The 23363-nt window shown below is 54.0% G+C and overlaps 2 protein-coding genes across 5 annotated transcripts in view; one reads left to right on the top strand and one right to left on the bottom strand.

Moving 5' to 3' along the window:
• The window catches only part of TBL1X (transducin beta like 1 X-linked), a 238206-nt gene that overhangs the window by 208672 nt on the left and 6171 nt on the right, over window positions 1–23363 (top strand). For all 4 annotated transcript variants that reach the window (XM_045050432.1, XM_023249356.2, XM_023249354.2 and 1 more), the window contains 11 exons: window positions 876–1021; window positions 4153–4414; window positions 6458–6590; window positions 6966–7107; window positions 7819–7882; window positions 7997–8094; window positions 11953–12013; window positions 16610–16731; window positions 19700–19774; window positions 20155–20282; window positions 22360–22525. In XM_045050432.1, coding sequence (XP_044906367.1) covers window positions 876–1021; window positions 4153–4414; window positions 6458–6590; window positions 6966–7107; window positions 7819–7882; window positions 7997–8094; window positions 11953–12013; window positions 16610–16731; window positions 19700–19774; window positions 20155–20282; window positions 22360–22525 — 1397 coding nt within the window. The remainder of the gene's footprint in view (window positions 1–875; window positions 1022–4152; window positions 4415–6457; window positions 6591–6965; window positions 7108–7818; window positions 7883–7996; window positions 8095–11952; window positions 12014–16609; window positions 16732–19699; window positions 19775–20154; window positions 20283–22359; window positions 22526–23363) is intronic.
• The window catches only part of GPR143 (G protein-coupled receptor 143), a 66956-nt gene continuing 58584 nt past the window's right edge, over window positions 14992–23363 (bottom strand). The window contains exon 9 of the mRNA XM_023249358.2: window positions 14992–16791. Coding sequence (XP_023105126.2) covers window positions 16709–16791 — 83 coding nt within the window. The 3' untranslated portion in view covers window positions 14992–16708. The remainder of the gene's footprint in view (window positions 16792–23363) is intronic.

Raw genomic sequence — 23363 nt, forward strand, 5'->3', positions numbered from 1 at the left:
AGCCTGGGAGCCGAGCATAGGGGTCCCTGTTAATTACACAGCCTCCACCCCACAAGGATTCCCAGCTCCCCGGCACCCCTGGCCTCCCCACACCGAGCAAGGTGAACGCGGTACCCCCAGCAGACTGGGCTGCCCCCTCGTGGAGAAGGGCTGCATCAGCCGCGGACTCCGGCAGTAAGATGCCCCCTTACTGTCCTTGAAGAAGGGCCACTGTGGGTTCCCCATCGCCCTAGGACCCACGTGGGTCATGAGTGCTCCTGCCCCCTGCCCTGCGTTGTTGCCGCCCCTCCTGGAACCGGAGTTGTCTGCTGCGTTCCGGAACCACCACCCTGACCGACGAGTGTTGAGGGAAGGGTGGGGGGAGCTGGCATCTCTAATAACGACCAGTTATCAGATGAAACAGCTCAAGCCACCCCAGCGGGTCCAGAACAGCCTCCTTTTCTTCGGATGTTTGCTTGTGTGGTTCCTTTACCCCCAGCCACCTTGAGCGCTCGGAGCCCGGCTAAAGACAGGTGCCCTGTGTGCACTGCAGTGGGGTCGGGGGGCACTCGGGGACAGGGAGCTCCAGAGGGACTGATGGAAGGCGGAGAGGAAGCCCAGAGGTGCACTGGCACGACGTTTAGCCAGGGCACGCTGGGCTCTGTTTGGCTCTTAACGCCGAAATGGCTCTACCTCTCAAGCTGTGTCTCTGTCCCCTGCAAGCAGGTCTGACCCTGCTGTATCCCTTCTGCCCTGCCCGTCCCTCCGCTTCTCCCCAGACCCGAAGCTGGGCGTCCCACGGCCACGTGTGCCCCGCTAACGAGGCACGTTCGACTTCGGTGGTGGTGCTGCCTTCGGGCCTCGCGAAACCCCGGCTTCCCTCTCTGTCGCGGCAGGTTTTTCCCACTCGGCGTTCACGTTCGGTATTGAGAGCCACATCAGCCAGTCCAACATCAATGGGACGCTAGTGCCGCCAGCTGCCCTCATCTCCATCCTGCAGAAGGGACTTCAGTATGTGGAGGCTGAGATCAGCATCAACGAGGTGGGTGCCCTCCCCGTCTCCCGGGATCCTGCCGGGATCGCCTCCGTCCCGTCTCTCACTTTGAACTGACTTCATCCTCACAAGCCTGTCGGATTCAGCTTTCTCTCTAGCTTTTGTAAAGCTCTTTGAGGGGCACCTGAGCGACTCAGTGGGTGACGCATCCGACTCTTGGTTTCATCTCAGGTCGTGATCTCGTGGTTTGTGAGTTCGAGCCCCGCTTCGGGCTCTGCGCTGACAGTGCAGAGCCTGCTTGGGATCCTCTCTCTCTCTCTCTCTGCCCCTCCCCTGCTCGGGCTCACTCTTTCTCAAAATAAACAAACAAACTTGAAACAACAGAATGAAAAAGAGATCTAAAAAAAGTACAGAAGTAATCTATCCTGTATTCTGTCATTTCCGTTCCCCCACCATTTTGCAAAAACCCCATCTTTGAAAACACCCAAATTTCTGTCTGTCCTGTGTGCATTCTGCCGGCAGTGGTCATCTCCTCTTGCCTCATTTTTTTTTAATTTATTTTTGAGGAGGGAGAGACAGCACGAGTGGGGGAGGGACAGAGAGCAAGAAAGGGAGATAGAGGATCCGAAACAGACTCTGCACTGACAGCAGAGAGCCGGATGTGGGGCTTGAACTCATGGACTATGAGATCATGACGTGAGCTACAGTCGGATGCTTCATGGACTGAGCCACCCAGGCGCCCCTCCTCTGTCATCTTAGATTGGATGCCCGAGGCGGTTTTCCACCAGCCCCGCGAGGTCCCATCTAGTCTCTTTTCCTGCATAACAGTGAAGTGTGGGGATAGGGGCGCATGACCCCAGAGGCAGTGGACCTGAATTGGGGTGCCTGGATGGCTCAGGTCACGACCTCACGGTTCACGGCTACTTCTCTTCCTCAGCAGTGCCGGCTCCAACGTGTGTACAGGAGAACGTAGAGGTCGTCTCGTTGGTGACTTAGGCTTGCGGTCATTAAATAGGGGGACCACGTGCGTTTAGAGTTTAAAGCAGGAGGTGTTTTCATTACTCTGGGCACGTGCTACTTTTGGCCGAGTAGTCCTCCCCTTGAGGTGTGAATACGTGAAGAAGGCAGGTGATACGGAAGCATGCTGACCAGTTGGCCAACGGTGGGCACGCCGTGGTGGGAACCGAAGGGTGAAGATGGTTGACGTGACCAGCTACTTGTTCACCCGTTTTGTAGGGTTTCGTATCATTTGCTTGTTTTTGAATATTGTATCGTGACCAGAACTCAGCTGGTGTCACGTTTCGTTCAGCTCACGTCCAGCTGAAACTCACGTCTTTCCGGTCTTCCTAATTTCTGAGGTAATTCAAGGTCGGAACGTACAGAAACGTGTTTGCACATTAAGCAGACACAACCCAGAAGCACTGAGTTTTGTATGACTTGTATTTGGAGCAGAGACAGAGGGAGACACACAGTCTAAGGCAGCTCCAGGCTCTGAGCTGTCAGCGCAGAGCCTGACCCGGGGCGTGAACTCACGAACCAAGAGATCATGACCTGAGCTGAAGTTGGACGCTTCACCGACTGAGCCACCCAGGCACTCCTGGAGTGATTTGTAAGGAAAGAACATTCTTCTGTGTTTTTAAGTGTGCATGGAAACTTTTTCACTGCAAATAGAAGCCAGCGAATCAAAAGACGTGGGAAGAAAAGGAATTAAATTCAAACGAGTAGGAATTGAACAGTGCTGTCGTCCGTATATCACGGCTAGATTTAGTCCACACCCTGAACCCAAAACGTCATTTCAAATGGCAGCAGGTGCGTACGGTATTAATTCGGACAGACGGGTGCACAAGGAATCGAATCCTGATTCGAATCGAATCGAATACTGTGCTAGTATCTCTAAATTGGCCTTGGGTTTCTGAAGAGCTGCCTCTTCCGTGTAAGAGGGTAGTTGGTCACGGATCTGCCCACCAGCCATACCGTCTGCACACGGCTTGTCAGCCTCAGCACTGCCGCCTTGTGGGGGCAGGTGACTGTGCTGGGGCAGCCTGTACACGGTCCAGCGTGTTGAGCAGTGTCCCTGGCCTGCACCCACTGGATGCCAGTTACATCTGTCTAGTGGGGACAGCCCACGGTGTCTTCGGACATTGCCGGGTGTCCCCTCAGAGGGAAGAGTCGCTCCCCGCTGGGAACCCCTGCATCCAGCATAGCACTTTTTGTCGTGAAGTAGCAAGGTTCAGATGGCACTAATGCCCCAATTCAGTCTGTTGTTTACCCAATACGGAGTCGGTCATGACACCAGAATCTCGATGTGCGCCCCGGGCCACGCCCCCCCTGCAACATCCCACTGTGCCCCCCTGCCCCTCCCAGCTGACCCCGCCACACCCCACTGTGCCCCCCTGCCCCTCCCGGCCGACCCCCCCCACACCCCACTGTGCCCACCTGCCCCTCCCGGCCGTTCCCCCCCACACCCCACTGTGCCCACCTGCCCCTCCCAGCCGTCCTCCACACCCACTGTGCCCACCGGCCCCTCCCAGTTGTCCCCCACACCCCACTGTGCCCACCGGCCCCTCCCAGTTGTCCCCCACACCCCACTGTGCCCACCGGCCCCTCCCAGCCGTCCCCCACACCCCACTGTGCCCACCGGCCCCTCCCAGCCGTCCCCCACACCCTACTGTGCCCACCGGCCCCTCCCAGCCGTCCCCCACACCCCACTGTGCCCACCGGCCCCTCCCAGCCGTCCCCCACACCCCACTGTGCCCACCCGCCCCTCCCAGCCGTCCCCCACACCCCACTGTGCCCACCGGCCCCTCCCAGCCGTCCCCCACACCCCACTGTGCCCACCGGCCCCTCCCAGCCGTCCCCCACACCCCACTGTGCCCACCGGCCCCTCCCAGCCGTCCCCCACACCCCACTGTGCCCACCGGCCCCTCCCAGCCGTCCCCCACACCCCACTGTGCCCACCGGCCCCTCCCAGCCGTCCCCCACACCCCACTGTGCCCACCCGCCCCTCCCAGCCGTCCCCCACACCCCACTGTGCCCAACCCCCCCCCAGCCATCCCCTACACCCCACTGTGCCCACCTGTCCCCAGCCCACTGCGGACACCACGGGTGTTGCTGTGGACTCCCAGTCCCCGCTGGCTCCCCTCTGGCCACCGACGGCCATCCCCGTGCTCTCTCCCCAGGATGGCACGGTGTTCGACGGCCGCCCCATAGAGTCCCTGTCCCTGATCGACGCGGTGATGCCTGACGTGGTGCAGACGCGGCAGCAGGCCTTCCGGGAGAAGCTCGCTCAGCAGCAGGCCAGTGCGGCGGCCGCGGCCGCGGCGGCTGCGGCCGCGGCGGCCACGACGGCCACGGCGGCCCCGACAGCCGTTGCTCAGCAACACCCACCAAAGAACGGAGAGGCCACGGTGAACGGGGAGGAGAACGGAGCCCACGCGATAAGTACGTGCGGGGCTCTGGGGGTGGGCGAGCTTCTGGCGGTTTCTCTGCTCCGTCTGTGAGTCGGCTAGACTCTTCGCGATCTGCCCGCCGTACGTTCTTAGGCGTTGTGCTGTCCGCGTGCTGTTTGCCCGCGAGGGCTTCACACCGTTTTCGGGAGGTCCTTGGATGCGACGGTCTGGACGCACATAGCCCTGATTTGGGGGCACCGGGCTCCTCTGAGAGCTCCTTTCGTACGGCAGCGAGAAGCACTGTGTGACTACCGTTCGACATAAAAGGGTTTCATTTGTGGAGGCCACGGGTCCTGTCATTCAGCCTCCCGTGCTGAGCGGGTTCGGCCGAGATCCGCTGGAACAGTTCAGCTCAAGATCGGCCCGAGGTCCTATCCAGAGAACCTGACTCCGCTCTGATCTGCGGCTTATGGTCTCAAAAGGCTGCTTCAGGGTCTAAGTTCGAAGTGTGTTTTTGTGTGTGTGTTTCTTAATCTTCCGTCAAGGAAAGCAATTTGGAATTGGTGAACTTTAAGAAATCCGTACGTCTGCCAAGACAGAAATTTTCCCAACTTGTAAATTGCACGGATTTCTTTTATTTATTTTCATTTTTTTATGTTTAATTATTTATTGATTTATTTTCACATTTTATTTATTTTTGGGGGAGAGACAGAGCACAAGTGGGGGAGGGGCAGAGAGAGAGGGAGACGCAGAATCCGAAACAGGCTCCGGGCTCGAGCTGTCAGCGCAGAGCCTGACGTGGGGCTCGAACTCAGGAGCTTTGACATCGCGACCTGAGCCGAAGTGAGATGCTTAACTGATCGAAACCCCCCGGGCGCCACAGAATTCCTTTTAAATCTTAAGAAACGTAATGGAGCATGGCTGCGTGCAGACATGCACGCTTCTTAAAGCACGCTGGCCACACACACACAGAGCCTTCGATCCAGGGGTGCCTCTGGGTTGACTTGCTCGTTCCCGGGAGCGTCCCTGACAGCTCGCGGCCACCTCCTCCCTGCCGCGTTGTCCTCCGCCTTCCGCGTTCCCTTTATTCCCTGAGGCCTGCTGCCACCTGCAGTTTGGGTCATCGTGCTGCAGCGCAGGTTGAAACCAGACCGTGGTGTCTGAGGTGGTATTTTATGCTGACCTTCAAGAATCTTCCCTCTCCTGCCGCTTGGGAGGAAAACAGCCACCCCCCAGGATGGTTTCCAGGTGGCATTTAGCACGGCCAGTGTCCACAGTCACCAGGCTTCCTTGGGCATTCAGAACCCCGATCCCGTGGTTCATCCAGGGCAGGCCTGTCCGCTTAGAAAGCACAGCGGTTCTGCTCAGCTCGAGAACTCCGACACAAAGGTGACTTCAAGACGCCAACGGCACCGGACCCCCACGAATACAAGGGTGTTTGCAGGCAGGGGTGCGGGGTGGCGGGCATTCCGCAACAATGGTGGCGTCTCCCGGTAGGAGCTTCACAGACAAAGACGTGATACTCAGGAGCGCCTGCATGGCTCAGTCGGTTAAGCGTCCAACTTTGTCTCAGGTCACGAGCTCACGGTTCATGGGTTCGAGCCCTGCATTGGGCTGCGTGCTGATCGCGCGGAGCCTGCTTAGAGTTCTCACTCTTTCCTTTGTCTCTGCCCTCTTACCCCCAACTTGTGCTTGCTTTCTCCCTCAAAATAAATAAACTTTAAAAAAAAAAAAAGGTGATACCTCCAAAAGGTGCTCGCAGATAACACGTGTCACCCCATCTGGAAAAGAGCAACCTTCAGGCTCTAACTGGCTGTCGTCATTGTTCCCCAGTGTCGTGGTGGCGGTTAGACATTAGCCTGGCCCTAATTAGGAAGAATAAATAAATTTGTATTTCTCTATCAAATTTGGAGAGCGTTGAACTAAGAAAATGCAACACATTTACTACATTACACAAAAGCAGGATTCAGTTACCGTCGTCAGAGGTAATAGAACTAAGTACACAAAAAGAAGGTGTTTCTAAGACTCAAGTGCCCCCAAGAATGCGCTGCTTTTATACTGGTCACCACACGTCTTTTCCTATTTCTTGTGACAGATAATCATTCGAAACCAATGGAAATAGACGGGGACGTTGAGATTCCACCCAGCAAAGCCACAGTCCTTCGGGGCCACGAGTCCGAGGTGTTCATTTGTGCCTGGAACCCTGTCAGCGATCTCCTAGCTTCAGGGTAAGGATGCCAGGCGGTGGGTGCTGCAGGGCCCGCGGGGTCCGAGATGCTTTCCGGAACTGTGCCTCACGGAGTGAGTGCTGCCCTCTTTTGTGTGCGGAGCAAGGCCTGGGGCTCTCTGTGCCGCGCTCTTCCCCGGGTCGTGAGGGAGTCCTCGTTCCACGCTCTGTTCTCAGTGGGGCGGAGAGCAGCGCAAAGACACGTTAAATTACTAAGAGCGGCAAAAGTGGCGAGGAGGAAAACACGGCCAGGGAGCGTGATTAAGAAGACACAGGCCGTGGGCCAGAGATAGCTGACGTAGGCCGCCCGGAAGTCTGATGGGCTTTGTTTCCACCGGACCCGGACGCTGAGTGCAGGTGCGTGTTCGTTCTGCAGATCCGGAGACTCAACGGCGAGGATATGGAACCTTAACGAAAACAGCAACGGGGGCTCCACGCAGCTCGTGTTGAGGCACTGTATACGAGAAGGGGGCCACGACGTCCCCAGTAATAAAGACGTGACCTCCCTGGACTGGAACGTAAGCCCCTGCCGCCACCCAGACGCTTAAGCCCCCGGAGACCCTCCAGCGCCGCGGGGGGCGCCCCTGCAAACACAGGGGAGCGGGCGGTCCCGTGGGCGAGCACCCCCAGCCCGGGGGCCGGTGGTACGGGTGCTCTCTGTTCCTGAGAGCTTCTCACAAGGCCGTGTCGGGCAGACCCCTGGCTGGGGGTTCAGAGGCTCGTCTTCCCATCATTAAGCAAGATGAGCCCGGTGGTTTTCCTGGGGGGGGGCCCGTTCTGCTGGCGGGATGTGAGGCGCGACCCGGGGAAGGGGACGTGTCCCCTCGCTGTCTCGACAGCAGGCGTCACGTGCGTTTGGACGTGGGAAGCCCGCGGTCCTTCGTGATTTCTTTACGCTTTCGCTTCCGTGTGTGCGGGCACGGTTTTCAAGGCTTCCCTAAGCCTCACTACCGTCACGTCTCATACGGTGGTTGTAACCGTGCCACCGGGGTGAGCGGTGGCAGTATTTCCCCTGTTGCTGCGCCTGTCCTCACAGTGCCTCACGTTGTGGGTTCGGAGCAGGGTGGGCTCCAGGAGGCGCACAGGGTCGGTCTGTCCCTTCCCTGGGAGCCAGCTCCTGCTGGGAGAGTAGCCTCGCCCTGGGATCAGCTGACAGGCCGTCTTGGCTGTTTTCGACGCTGCCCCCACTGAGCTGTTGGCGGTGCTGCCTGTCTCTTTCTGGCCCGCAGAGCGACGGGACGCTGTTGGCCACAGGCTCCTACGATGGCTTTGCGAGAATATGGACGGAAGATGGTGAGCCCGGCCTGCCTCGTGTGGGGTGGGAGCAGGCGTGCCCCAGTGCGGAATCAGCCAGTGAGCCGACCATGGCTTTGAAGTCAACCTGTTTGTTGTTTCCCCACGTAACAGGCAACCTGGCCAGCACCTTGGGGCAACACAAAGGCCCCATCTTTGCCTTGAAGTGGAACAAGAAGGGGAATTACATTTTGAGTGCCGGTGTAGACAAAGTGAGTATTGGCTCGACGCAGGCGCCTCTCGTCTGCAGATGCGTATTTAGTTTTAATCTCGGGATCGCATCCTGGGTTCTGTTTGCTTGGTTTTCGGTTTTTTAATGCTGAGAATTTCTGCTTCTCCTTAAGATAGCAGAAGAGGTTTATTCGGTTTTGTTTCTGTGGGTGTGATCTTGCTGTTCGTTCATCACATGTATGCTCTCGATATAGTCTACCGTTCCACAGACCTTTGTGCCAAACTGCCACCCCTGTTTTTGAGGGGCATTATTCAGTGACACAGGAAGTCCCCAAATTGCATTGATGCAACGCTTGAACAAGCCAAGGGGTGTGGGACGCACTGGATGGAAACCCTTCGCCACTGGGCCGTTTTGGAAACACGGACTGTCTTCTCTCGAGAGGCCAGGCTTCTGTTTCCCTGATTCGATACATCGTTACTTCCTGTGGAAGGGCTGCGGGCCTCTCCGAGCACGAGCACGGGAGTAGAGCGGAGCCGCGCACGAGCGGGCGCGCCCCTGACGGCCACGGAGCCCCTGGACGGGGCTGCCGGTGGATGTGATGGGGTCAAGGCCGGGCGGCTGCGAGCACCCAAGTCCATCTAGAAGCCATGGGTGGGCAAGGAATGAGGCGGTGTAGGTGCCATCTGGCTCTGAGTCTGAACCCGTCCTCTGGATTTGTGTCCTCAGTCGCCAACAGCCAAGAATCATGACCCCCAAAAAACAGGGATTGGATGGTCATGTCATTCCTAAGACTTGGTGGGAATTTGAAGTCTTGCTGTGGGGAAATATTATCAAGAAATGGAAACAGAAGTGGAAGAAAGCATGTCCTCACGGCACTTTGTGTTTGTACACCTATAAACTGGGTGTGAATACTCTACTTTGGTTTGGTTTCCAGAGGGCAGGCTTGCTTGCGTGCTTTTTTTTTTTTTTTTTAACATTTCTTTATTTTTGAGAGACAGACCACAGGCAGGAGAGGGGCAGAGAGAGAGGGAGACACAGAATTCGAAGCAGGTTCCAGGCTCTGAGCTGTCAGCACAGAGCCCGACGCGGGGCTCAAACCCATGAACCATGAGATCATGACTTGAGCCGAAGTCAGACGCTTAACCGACTGAGCCACCCAGGCGCCCCTCTACAAGGCTTTCTTTACACGTTCATACTGACGTCAGGATGATTTGAGAAGCGGTGAAGTTACCGCTTCATGTTCATTCAGGTTCTAGAATTAATATAAAATAATGGCCATGACTTACAAACCCTGCTGTGGTGTTGGTCTAAAATATTTACTATGTGGCCCTTGACGGAAAATGTGTGCTGACCCCCACACTGGGATGTGACGCTCTGGGTTAGTCTCTCTAAGCCAGTAGACCCCTCATTCGGACCCAGCAGCCCAGTAGCTAATGTTGAACAAGCTGAGTGCTATGGTTGACTCACTAAATGTTCTCCTGGAACTACATCACGTTTTCTCCGAGGTGTTCTAATTCACATATTACGGATGCGCGCACATACACATACGGAACTTAGGGACGCGGCTGGTCATCCGTACTGCTGATTGGATTGTGAAAATGACTTGTACAAATGACTGCTCACCTTTGACAAACACGTTAACTATTACGTGTGTTGGCCAATTCAGTGCTCCCAGGGTAGGAGGCGGGCACTGTGGCATCACCCTGTGTCACAGAGACCCGCACTGACTTGCCTAGGGACCCACCGGTACAGTGTACGGGCCCTGAATTGCCAGTAACTTCTGCCCTTCGACCTCCAAATGCTTCTAAAAAGTTTTTTCAGGGGCACCCAGGTGGCTTAGTCTGTTAAGGTTGATTTCGGCTCAGGTCATGATCTCACGGTTCATGGGTGTGAGTTAAAGCCCCGCGTCGGGCTCTGTGCTGACAGCTCAGAGCCTGGAGCCTGCTTCGGATTCTGTGTCTCCCTTTCTCTCTGCCCCTCCCCGGCTCGCACTCTGTATCTATCAAAAAATAAACATTAAAAAATTTTTTTTAAGTTTTTGCGTCCTTACTTGCGTCCCTGCTCGGGGACTCCCCTTTATATTCATTTCTGGTTTTTGACCCTACTTGAAGTTGTGACTGTAGGAGGTGATGAGCGGTATGGCCAATGAAAATTCACATTATGAATTCAGTTAGTCTTTGGGTCCTACACTCGCTTGTTTGTGACTGGCTACGTTAGGAAAAGAGCTGTATTCCACCAAACAACAAACAAAAAACATTTATCGGTCTAAGGGTGCCTGGCTGACTCAGTCAGGGGAGGATATGACTCTTGATCTCCAGGTTTTGAGTTCGAGCCCTACCTTGGGTGTAGAGACTACTTAAAAATAAAATCTTAAAAAGAAAAGTTAATTGGTCGAGAGCTGGCCCCAAACTTAGAGAACCGAGTTTCAAAGATACTTACTGCTCTGTTTCCTCTGGAAATTTCTGCAGCTGATAGAAAGTATAAGCAGTTCTTCTTAAAACAAAATCTTTCATTTTTTAAAAAAAAATTTTGAAATGTTTATTTTTGAGAGAGAGAAGAGAGAGAGAGAGAGAAAGAGCAGGAGAGAGGGAGGGACAGAGACAGAAGGAGACACAGAATCCGAAGCAGGCTCCAGGCTCCGAGCTGTCAGCACAGAGCCCAACGCGGGGCTTTAACTCACACCCATGAACCGTGAGATCATGACCTGAGCCGAAATCGACCTCAGGGGGCTCGAACCCATTAACCGCTAGGTCACAACCTGAGCTAAAGTCAGACACTTAACCAAGTCAGCCACCCAAGCGCCCCTTAAAACAAAATATTTCTTTTTATTATGTTTTTATTTTAAATCTTTTTTTTAAATGTCTATTTTAGAGAGAGAGTGCGAGCGGGGGAGGGGCAGAAAGGAGACAGAATCTGAAGCAGGCACCAGGCTCTGAGCTGTCAGCACAGAGTCTGACACGGGGCTTGAACTCACAGACCGCGAGACCGTGACCTGAGCCGAAGTCAGATGCTTAATCAACTGAGCCACGCGGGCGCCCCAAAGCAAAATCTTTCTTAAATGCCATGGACAGGGAGGTGGAAAGGTTTCAATTAAGGTGAAAGTTCCAGTTGATTAAGACTTAATTTCGGTGGTGTTCATTGAGCGGCCTCTGGTTCCTTCCCTGCGTATCTTCCCAAGATCAGTAAGTTCCTAAGAATCCAGGATTTACTTTGCTTTCCAAGGGGTGGAGGGAGATCATTTTGTCTCCCTGTTTCTCGACCCGTGAACTGGGGCCTGATCCCAGGGTCACGACTACTCGGCTGTATCGAGGATCCCCGATTCTTGGGGTGATGGTCGTGGAAGTGTCAGGACTGGCAGCGTCTGTAGCTCGTTACTTGGAAAAGTGCCAGAAAGGTGCTTAATTGCACACTTTCCAACCTGTTTCCCTGTCGGGGGTGAGGGAGCGTGCCCCCCGATCAGGGCAGAGTCTCAGGACCGGCTGCTGTGTCTGTCACCAGCACATGGGGCCGCCGAGTTCACACAATGTCGCTATCCAGACTGTTCAGCTTAAAACACACACGCTGGATCCTAAAAATCTAGACGAAAGACAGAATGCCAAATTATCTCCTTGATGTTTCTCTGTTGATTGCATGTTGAAACAATATTTTGGCCACATTGGAGTGAAATAAAATATATTGCTAAAATTAATTTTACCCATTTCTTTTTCCTATTTTTTTTTAAATGTAGTTCCCAGATCATTAAAAATGACCTGTGTGACTCACATTCTGTCTCTTTCAGACCGTGCCAGTTTAGAAGGAAGGGGTGTTCTCGGTCTTTGGTTGTGTGTTACGTTTTTCTAGGGAAATCTTTCGGTGAAGAAGAGTTGCTAACTTTTTCTTTTTGTTTTGCGGAGCACAGACAACAATTATTTGGGACGCCCACACAGGAGAAGCCAAACAACAGTTTCCGTTTCATTCCGGTGAGTTTGTTTTTTGTTTTTTGGAATTCAGAAATGGTAATCCACGGCAGCTCAATGTCCCTTAAAGTAATCACGAAGGACTGCAGGAAGGAGGCCACAAAATCTAGCTGGTAGCAGGGGAATGCATGTCACCGACCGCAGAACTGGTGTGGGCGTCTTTGCCCTGCTGTCCCCAGGGCGACGCTGTGTTGGGCTTCCTGAGACCACGCCCAGACTCCAAAGTTCCCTGGGAGAACTCCCTGGACTCAGCAGGTAGATGTCCTCAGGGTCAGAGTATTACAGCGAAGAAATACAAAGCAAAATCAGAAGGCGAACGAAGTGAAATCCAGACCTTTCCAAGGGTCCTCTCCCAGCAGAATCACACGGCGCGTCTGACATGCCCCCCCCAAAACCAGTGTGATAACACGTGCGAACAGCCGTCTGTCAAGAAAACTCATTAAGTCTCAGTACCCGAGGTTTTTATTTATTGTTATTTTTTTTTTTTATTTTAGAGTGCATGAGCAGGGGAGAGGGACGGGGTTGTAGAGGGGAGAGAGAGAACTGGGCGTGGGGGGAGAATCCCAAGCAGGCTCCACACTCAGCACAGAGCCCAACACAGGGCTTGATCCCATGACCCTGGGATGATAACCTGAGCCAAAATCAAGAGTCAGACGCTCAACCAACTGAGCCGTCCAGGTGCCCTTCAATGCCTGAGGTTTATAATTTTTAATCTTATTTTTTTAAATGTTTACTTTTGAGAGAGTGCACACGCGTGAGCAAGGGAGGGGCAGAGAGAGAGGGAGACACAGAATCCGAAGCAGGCTCCAGGCTCCGAGCTGTCGGCACGGAGCCCGACGCGGGCTCGGACCCTCGAACTGCGAGACCGTGACCTGAGCTGAAGTCAGAGGCTTAACCGACCGAGCCACCCAGGCGACTTAGGACTGTGTTCAGATGGGCAGTACGCGTGCAGGGGGTACTTCAGCAGTGATTCCTCCTGATCAGGGCAGCTAGGAGCGAGGGAGAGCCCGGATGTCGCAGCTTATGTGCTGCTGCTTTGGAGATGTAGCACGTCTCTCCTGTGGCTGCCGTCGGAGCTTGGGGTCCTCAGCGGATACACCGCTTGGGGTGCCAGTGAATTTTGTTGTTAATGTTGCTTTCATCTAACACCACTGATGATGTGGAAATTGCCAAACGAATTACAGAAAGTGATTTCTCACCAGGAAGGAGGCCCAGCTGCACATGCAGGCGGCTGTCTGTTCCATCCTGTATCGAGTGGGGCGGGGGAGGGGTGCGCACAAGGTGATATTTGCCGTGAGGATGAACTACTACGCATGCACGTCATGGGCAACCATTGCCACTATCTAGTTCCGGAATATTTCCACCGCCGCCCCCAAAAGGAAATCCCTTCTCCATTAAGAAGTCCCTCCCCTTGGGGCGCCCGCGTGGCTCAGTCAGTTGAGCGTCGACTTCACCTCACGTCATGATCTCAGGGTTCGTGAGTTCGAGCCCCGTACTGGCTCTGAGCTGACAGCTTGGAGCCTGCTTGGGATTCTCTCTCTCCCGCTCTCTCCGCATCTCCCCCGCGCTCCATCGCTCTCTCAAAATAAATAAGTAGACTTAAAAAAGTTCCTCTCCTTACCCGACCGAGACCCTGGCAACCTAGTGTCCGTGGATCTGTGCGTGTTCCCATACGCGTGCTACCCTGTGCTCCAGACCACATAGTGGAGTAAATGGCAAGTGAGAGTATGGGGCTAGTTTTCAGTGGTGTCGTCTGTCGTAAATGCCCAACGTGTCCTGACCTCTGTCGTGGGAGAGAATCCAGCAACAGGTGCAGAGCCTTAGAACACCCGGTGTGCTCACCCACGCGATGGGAGAGAACGTCTGTAACACACAAAGCTCTGGGTTCTACTTTTCAGAGGAAAAGATGGCCAAGAGAAACATCCATAAAGTTCCTCTCACGCTTCGGAGAATTCGTTTACGAAGGTTTTCAGCAGAATATAATATTCCCCAAAGCATGTCTAAGACTTTACGGAAAGGTTTCCCATCCCACAGGCCCAAGAAGACCACAGACCACGCGTTATGTATTGAGAGACCTTCTGACACATAATTTTGCTGCCCACGAGGTAGACCCGTAGCCCCTTGCTGGTTCCGGAAGTTCTAGGTGTTATTTGCCCTTTATTACAGTCAAGCGGAGTGTAGAGACTTCCAAGATAGAAAGATGGAAGAAAAGGAATGTGGTTTTTTCCAGGGCAAAACGCAGACAGTGCGAGCTTATAGGGAGTAGCCTCCTTCAGCATTCACAGACTCCTTAATGGGTGGATCTGAGAACTTGCTCTGCCTTCCTAGGTTTTCCCCATGAGCACCTGGTGGTAGGGCCTCCCTCCAGCAGCATCAGCCAGAAGCGATAGCTCAGAGCCTAACTGGGGAGCACCACTCAGCAGTTAGAAGGAACAAATTATTTATAAACTATTGGTAGCGTGTAACAGCTTCTAGATCTCCACGGTGTTCTGTGGAGGGGAAAAAAGCAATCAGCAAAGGTCACCTGCTGTATGATTCCATTACATAGAACATTCTTGAGACGGTGAAATTCTGTTTGTTTTTAATGCTTATTTATTTTTGAGACAGAGACAGAGAACAAGGGGGGGGGAGGGGCGGAGCAGGAGATGCACAGAATCCGAAGCAGGCTCCAGGCTCTGAGCTGTCGGCACAGAGCCCGACGCGGGGCTGGATCTCACAGACCGTGTGATCATGACATGAGCCGAAGTCGGGCGCTTAACCGACTCGAACCCCCCAGGTGCCCCGAGATGATGAGAGTTTAGATTGGAGAACAGATCAGTGGAGGCAGAGTTTTGGGATGCCGCAGGGAGGGCTCTGGATCTTGACTGCGGGGGGCAGTCGCACAGAGCCGCCTATGTGATGGAACGGCTTGGGCCGACACACACGTACCATTATCTTTCTGGTCTTGATCCTGTAGGGCTGTAAAACACAACCACTGGGGAGCCTGGAGGAACAGTAATATTTCAGAATTACACTTAAAAAAAAACAAACAGCAGAGAAAGCCAGGCTGAGCCTCGAATGCTGATCGTTGAACCTCGCCGGCCCCTCTGTGGGCAGGGAGGCCGTGCAGACACCCACAGTGGCTGGGCCTTGGTACCTGTCGCTCACCCGCACTGAATGGTGAGATCACACTGGGGCTTCTGAGGGTCCTGGACGGCGGCCGACTCACGGTGGGGCCAGCCACCTAAGTACAGAGGGTCCCCTCTTTGGACAGCAAGGGCTGGCGGTTGTTAATTTTTATGAGCAGGTGGTAGACAGCGTCCCTGAAGTGCCTGCCTGAGCGTCCTATTTCCAGGTATATGAATCACGTGGCCCGCACAGTGCAGAGGGTGGCCCGGGAATTCGGGATGTAGCTGGGGCGGTGTTGTAGGCGAGAGCAGCTGGGGTCTTGCCTCTCAGGCTCACGGGAGCGTCACTCCGACCACATGGGATCGGTTCCTTCGTTCTGTGTTGTACACGTGGGAAATGCGCCCCAGGGACCGCGGGGCTGTCCTGAAACACTGCCGGGGATGTGACCAAAAGGGACGGTCTTGGCTTTTGAAGAAGCCTGTGCTCGCTCTCGACCAAGTACACAGCCACAACAGCCACTCCGGGACGGAGCCGCACGCAGAGGCTGATGGGATGCCTCGTGCGGTTACCCACTGTGGAACGTGGACCCCTGCAGAGGCCTGCCTGTCTCACTTAAACACTGAAGAAGAGAAGGGGCAGTCCGGTTGTCAGCCTAGCCTGAGTCCTCTGCTTTCTTCTCCCGACCCGCTGCTAACTTGCCTTTAAAAGAAACACGAGACACAGTTATGGTATTGATCAGTTGATGAAAACTTTGTGATCAGAGGTTTGGAGGAAGCTAACCCGCTTTCTCCTAGAAAGAAGGAGGCGTCAGGAGACAGCAGGGATGCCGAGTAGTGCGACGGAGAGGTGTGGTGCAGGGAGAGAGCTGTGAGGTGTAGGGAAGGCCATCACCATCCCCCAAACCCTCCACAGGGCTCTCGGAGCCCCTGGGAAATGCCCAGGAGTCAGAAGGGGCGTTCATCACAAGTCCTGAGCCGACGTCCAGTCGTGTCCCCAAAGGGATCAGTACCCTGCAGTTGGGGGGTGCATTGATGTGTTGCGGGACGTTTTTAAAAATCGAGCTATCTTGAACGTAGGATAGGAAATCTTCTCCGTCTCCTTTTCTCTTTTTCCTCTCTAAAATACGACACATCAGCCCATGCACCAGTGATGTCCCTGGAAGCAGCAAGGTGCAGATTCTCCCCTCCGCTTTCTCACTGTGTCAGGGGAGCCGGACTCTCGTGCCATGGGGCACGTGAACCATCACGGGGGTCTCTCCAGAGTGTCTGCTCCACAGATGTGCAGGGCGGGGTGGGGTGGGGGTGGGGGGAGGTGGGGGTGTCTTTAAGGTCTATGAGGAAAAGAGGCTGTGTTCACACTGGGAAGGGTTTTTTTTTTACTGTGTTACTAGATCAGGCTTCTTGAGACTCTGCTTTTAATTGTTTTAAATCAACTGAGCTCTGTGCACAACTGGTAAATGTCAATGTCCTCCCGCTGTCCCCTGCTATCCAGCCCCCGCTCTCGACGTAGACTGGCAGAACAACACTACCTTTGCCTCCTGTAGCACAGACATGTGTATTCACGTCTGCAGACTCGGCTGCGACCGCCCCGTCAAAACCTTCCAAGGACACACGGTAAGTACGGGCTCTGGTTCCAGAGAACGTGCTGGGAGGTGGTCAGCGTCTCCTCAGTGCCTGGGATTGAAAGATACGGAGAGAGATACTCGGTCTGTTCTCCTGCAGCCCTTTGCTGCTTGGGCTCTTGTAGCATCTCTGGTGGTTGGATTTAACCCAGTTGGGGGCAGGCAGTGGAGAAAAGACTGGCTGTCAGAGGAGTCAGACGTCAGATTCTGCAGGAAAGACTTTAAAGTAGTTATAAAAATGTGCAAAGACATAAAGGACAGGATGCTTGTAATGAAAGAATAGATGGGAAATATCGGCACGGGAAGGAAAACTATATTCTAAAAAAAATAGCCCAGTGGAAATCTGAGAACTGACTGGTATAACGTCTGAAATGGAAATTTTTTTTTTATTCTTTATTTTTGAGAGAGAGACAGAGTGAGAGTGGGGGAGGAACAGAGAGAGAGGAAGACACAGAATCCAAAGCAAGCTCCAGGCTCCAAGCTGTCGGCACAGAACCCAACAGGGGGTTTGAACCCACGAACCGTGAGATCATGACCTGAGCTGAAGTTGGACACTTAACCAACTGAGCCACCCACTGGCCCTTGAAATGGAAATCTTAATGTGGGGCGGGCGGGCGGGGGGGTTCAACCAGGAGATGGGAGTTTTCAGAAAGGTTAGTGAGCCTCAAGTGACATTGTAGAAATAAGCCAATTTAAAGAAGTGATAAAAGATCGAACAAACTTTTTTTTTTAACATTTATTTATTTTTGAGAGACAGAATACAAGTGGGGGAGGGGCAGAGAGAGAGGGAGACACAGTCCAAAGCAGGCTCCAGGCTCTGAGCTGTCAGCACAGAGTCTGACACGGGGCTCGAACCCACGGACCACGAGATCATACCTGAGCCGAACTCGGACGCCTCGAACAAACTTTTCAACAGAGGCTTAATGACCTATGAACAATATGAAGTCCTCTAGCATATTTGTGACATGGAGGGAGAGAGATAAAAAGAGAATGGAACAGGAAAAATGTTGGAAACGGTAATGGCCAACATTTTCCTCAAGTTGGTGGAAAATAAGGAACGTTTGATCCAGGAAGCTCCACTGCCAGCTGATGTGTGATCAGATTCCTTAGTGGGGCACACGAGGCTTTTCGTTGCCTTTCCAGATGAATCTCTATGGCCTCCCAACCCCGTTCACTTCAGCCCTGTTGGAAGACCTGCCAGGGTCACAGATGCCGTTGTCCCCAGCACTTGATCATTTCCACGTTCCTCACCCTTGCCAGCCTCTGTCCCTACAGGTCCTTCCTTCTAAAAGCAGAGGCATCGACTGTGCTGTTAACATCTCATTGTGTCAGTCAACTGACCCTGCTCTTTATTTTGGTCATCTCTTCTGTCTCTCCTCTAATCCCCCCCCCCAGCTTTTAATAGAAGTTTTTGCGACTTCGCGCTGTCCCACTTCGAGCTCTGTCACCATCACACATTTTCAAATGTAGTCGAGCCTGTTTCTTCCCGAGACTCTGAGCCAACCCTGGTTGCCTTCTGGTGATTGTGACTTGGGTTGCGGAGGTAGGGAGAGAAAACTCCACTCCGGGGAAGGGGTTTGCTATACCCTAGAGGATTTACAAGATGGCTCTCGCTGGGGGTAGTCCGTGGTCCGGCTCCACGCTCCTGGGCCCTGAGCCATCCGCCCATGGGGTAGATCAAGCCAGCCTAGCTGCCGTGTGCTGCTGAGTCTGTCCCTGGAGCAGCACCTGTCACTGGGCACCAGGTTCTGCTGGCATCCCGGACCCGCTCTCTCGAGTACACGTGCACACGCACGAACACCGTCCGCGGCCCGGCCCCTCTGTCCTCCCTTCGCCCAGCCAGTCGCCTGCCCCTGGGACTCCCAAGCTTCCTTCCTCCCTTTTTTTCCAGGCTATCTCGATAGTGCGCGGAACACAGATGTGGCCTTGTCACGTCTCCGCCTCACACCCTTCAAAACTCAGCGTCCTTTACAAGTAGCGTGACCGTAAACTATATCACCCAAACCAGAGCGCATAGGAGGGTGAGATTGATTGGAAAGTTAATCGTTAGTTTGAAATCAGTTGTCAGGCCGGGACGGCAGGCATGGGTGGGACTCTCTGGGCAAATGGGGCTCTAGTCATCCTGCTGGGAAGGCTTGCTCCCCGGCTCGCCAGGCCCAGCGCCCCCTCCCCAGCCCAGGGTCCGGTGTCCCTCGGGGCTGCGTCCACCTGCATCCTCCAGGATTCCGCCTCGGGGTTGGGCCCCAGGGTCATCCCGCCTCCCGGCCCATCCAGAAGGCCGTCTGCAGCCACACTCCTTTCTGCCCCCACAGCACACCGCGGCCGCCGCTACAACTTTGCACCTGTGCTGTGTTGCGGCATTTTGTCTCCGGGCTGTTTGCTCTGGATTTTGAGCTCTTTGCCCTCCTCGAGGATTTTGTCTGTGGGTGTATCTCTAACAGTTACCACTTGTACGGCCGCCTTCGTCTGCTGGTGCGTTTAGGTCACGTGGCCTTCAACCTGCGTTAAAGCCCTGTCTTAAATCTCCTTCCACCCCTCCCGCCCCCGCCCCCCCCCCCCAGAAGAGAAGTTTCTGGTAGGGAAACAGCCGTAGTGAAAGGACTTAGGAAAACGATTTTCAGAGTCAGTTTGTAAACAACCGTGGTCTTCCTGGTTTTATGAATCATGAGTAACTTCACTTCACTTGGCTCCCTTCCTAGTTGAGACTGGGTTTTTCCTTAGACAAATGCAGATGAGGCGGCTGGTTCCGTGTGGCACATGGTTGTGCTTTTATGCAAATGTGAAAGGCGGAGTAAGGAAAAGAGGGAAATGAGAGGAAATGCCGCGGCTTCTCCATCTTTGCCATCCGGGCGAGAGGCAAATAGGCTCCTGGTGGAGACGACAGAGCGCTGCTGCCACCTGGTGGCGGGTTGTGGTATCTGCTCGCAAGCCGTTCTTTCTGAAACCCTTTGCTCTTTCAGAACGAGGTGAACGCCATCAAATGGGATCCTTCTGGAATGCTGCTAGCGTCCTGCTCTGATGACATGACATTAAAGGTACGGCTGTCTGCAAGGACGTGCTGTCTCCTCCCAGCCACAACCCGCGTACTCTGTGCGGAGCTTCCACTCACCGTTCCTCACACTCTTCCTGCCTCTGCACTTTGTCCCCATCGCTACTAGATGTCGCTGTCACCCACTTAACTCCCGTGTGTCCGTGTGTCCGTCACGGATCCTGCTGAGAGTCCTTCCCTTCCCCGTGGCGCCCTTGCCCTCTGTCCGCCCCTGTTCTGGGCACCGCGTGGCCGGCCACCTGCCGACCGGGCAGCGAGCTTCCCAGGAGCCAGACACGTGACTTAGGTTCACGGAATAGGTGATGTTGAACCATTCCTGGCTGCAGAGACGGCGTCTGCTCACATTGTTCCCGCTGTGTTCTCTAGATCTGGAGTATGAAGCAGGATACGTGTGTCCATGACCTTCAGGCCCACAGCAAAGAGATCTACACCATAAAGTGGAGTCCCACCGGGCCAGCCACCAGCAACCCAAATTCCAACATCATGCTAGCAAGGTAAAGGGCACAGGGCCCACAGCCCAGGCACGGTTCCTGAAAGCAGCCTTGCTCGCTGTCTCAGCTCGCCACATGGCCAGTAAGAGTTTTTTGTATCCAAACGGAACAGGAAGTTTTGCTGAGGGGTGTTGCGAGTTTGCTCACGGCTTTCCAAAGGAAACGAGGTGGCTAGCCCGCTTTGAATGCACCGCGAGACTCTCAGGTGACTCGTAACTGGAGGGTGAGGGTCATTTGAACCATGAGGTTGGTGGGAGGGGCTGGTCGTGGGGCCGGGCTTTGAGCCCTTGCTTTGGTGAAGGTTTTTGTGAAGACACAGAAAGGAAACGGAATTCAGTTGGGACGCCAGACCCGACCCGTGTCTGTTGTGACACCAGCATCGGGCGGAGAGGAATGACCAGTCAGGCCACAATTGGCCAGAGTGGTTATAAGTGACGCAGAGGTGGCCTCCCCGGAGCCACGTCACTTTAGGCCGCTGTCCGCGGAACTGGTTGGTCGCGATGCTCGTTGGACCCCTTTCAGGACGCAATGTTCTACTCTGGGTACTGTGTTTTAAAAAGAACATTCAGAAAACAATCCAAACAGATTCTGAGACTGAGCCAGGAGACCTAGGGATCTGGAAGCCACAGTCCAAAGCCTCGTGGGTGTGTTTGCTTCACCGGGAAGGGATGAGACTGGGGCGGGATGTTTCGTTACCGGGAACAACCAGGGGCTGGCTCTCGCACTTGCACAGAACGGATATGCGGGGACAGGTGACAGGTGTCGATCAGGAAGAACGCTCCATCTTCGCAACGGAGCGGGATGCGGGGTGGCGGCCTCGCCGAGCAGCAAGGACTCTTGTTGCCGCGAGTGCTCGACCACAGGCCGTCTCTTAGAAAGTACTGGAAGGCATTCCTACACTTGCTGAGAGACTGAAACCAGAGGAACGTGGAGACCATAATTGTCTTATTTCAAGCAATTCTCCTAAAATCCACTTAAATTACCACGAGAACACACTGAGAATTGGTTTTTGATAGCCCAAAGGGGACCCTTGTGTCACGAGCGTAAGTTATCCTTTCAGCGAACGGGTACACAGGGAACATAGTCCCTGAGTCCCTGGTGAGAGCACCGCAGATAACCGCTCTGGGATACATGCTGTTCTTTTCAACTTGAAAATAAGTGCAATTGGAGCTCGAGACAGTGTGGTTGCATATTTGGATGTGATTGTATTTTAATTGCTGTTGGATTAAGAGTCTTAATCACTCAGGTTGCTCTTTTTCCAGACTGTTGGTATCATCTTAGTTGCTAACAATAGATGTTGGTTTTTGGGTTTTTTTAAATGTTTTTATTTTTGAGACCGAGACAGAGCATGAGCAGGGGAGGGGCAGAGAGAGAGACAGACACAGGATCCGAAGCAGGCTCCAGGCTCCGAGCTGTCAGCGCAGGGCCCGACGTGGGGCTCGAACTCACAGACTGTGAGATCATGACCTGAGCCGAAGTCAGACGCTCAACTGATGAGCCACCCAGGCACCCCAATAGATGGTTTAAATTGCAGGAGTATTTATTTTTTAGCTTTTTTTTTTAATGTTTATTTTTTGAGAGAGAGACAGCGTGAGTGGGAGAGGGGCAGAGAGAGGGAGACACAGAATCCGAAGCAGGCCCCAGGCTCTGAGCTGTCAGCGCAAAGCCTAACGTGGGGCTCGAACTCACGAACTCAAGATCACGACCTGAGCCGAAGTTGGGGGCTTAACCGACTGAGCCACCCAGGCACCCCAAACTGTAGGGAGCATTTTAGAAATCGAGTAAATATTTTACAAGAGCATGTATCATTCATCTCCGTAGAACATGCAGAAAGCAATGAATGTGGATGTCACCTTGTTTCCTTAATGACAGCCCCGGAAGAAAAGATTTGTTTTCTAACTATAGGCTTTTTTTCAATATGCCCAAGTCACATTTTAGAAAAGGCATATGCCCAGTTACTGTCTCTCAAAACCTCAGGGCCAGGAAGGACAAACGGCACGTGAGATCTGTTGAACGTCTTAGGGAAATAGAAAGAAACCAGCGTGTTTCTCTGATGATGTTTTCTCTCCCGTCTTTCTAGCGCTTCGTTCGATTCTACGGTCCGACTGTGGGATGTGGAGCGAGGCGTCTGCGTCCACACGCTAACCAAGCATCAGGAGCCTGTCTACAGCGTAGCTTTTAGCCCTGACGGGAAATATTTGGCCAGTGGCTCCTTCGATAAGTGCGTGCATATCTGGAATACTCAGGTAATCCCCCGATTGCCGCAACCGAATCCTTTCCAGAAGTAATGCCCAAACAGCGTTTGTGGGGACCCAGGCCAGGAGCGGCGACTGGGAAGTCTGTGCTTAGGAACGAGCGGCCTCACACGGAGCCTGGAAGCAAACCCTGCCTTGCCCGGGCGGACCTCGGGCTCAGCACTGCGGGGCTGTGGGCCTTCCCCCGCCCCCGCCCCCTCATCAAGGGATCTCCCCGTCTTCGACTTTCTCTAAGCCCCTGGCATGAAACCTTCCACCTGCAGATGACCCGCGGTCATCTCAGCAAAGTGTCGCCCAGCCTTTCCAGAGATGCCGCTGTCGGTCACAAGGGTTCGAGGGGGAGAGGCGTCCTTCCGTCCGAGCTTACCGGGCAGGGGTGCCAGGCCGGCCCTGACCTCCTGCGCTCCCCACCAACACCAGTACCTTCTCCGTGCAGCAAACCAAGGAGCACAAAGGAGTGTGTTTGCTGTGCTCTTGCCATTTAATGGTTTTTGACTGAAACGGTGTTCGGGTAGCAAAGGATAGGTCAATGATGGGTCGTCGTGTTATCAGAACTAAAAGAGAATGTTTGGTTCAGTGTAGCCACTGTAAGTACCTGCAGCCATAACTGAGGGTAAATAGCATTCTGAATATAGAGAGTAGAATGACAGGAACTGGTATAGTACAGAAGATTTTTTAAGTGATTTTTGAAAGAGGCGGAGAGAGAGGGAAACCGAGAATCCGAAGCGGGCTTCGCGTTGTCAGCGCAGAGCCCGAGGTGAGGCTCGAACTTCCGAGCCCTGCGATCGTGACCTGAGCCACAATCGGGAGTCAGACACTTAACTGAGCC

The sequence above is a fragment of the Felis catus genome, chromosome X (genome assembly GCF_018350175.1).
Source record: "Felis catus isolate Fca126 chromosome X, F.catus_Fca126_mat1.0, whole genome shotgun sequence".
Lineage (NCBI taxonomy): Eukaryota > Metazoa > Chordata > Mammalia > Carnivora > Felidae > Felis > Felis catus.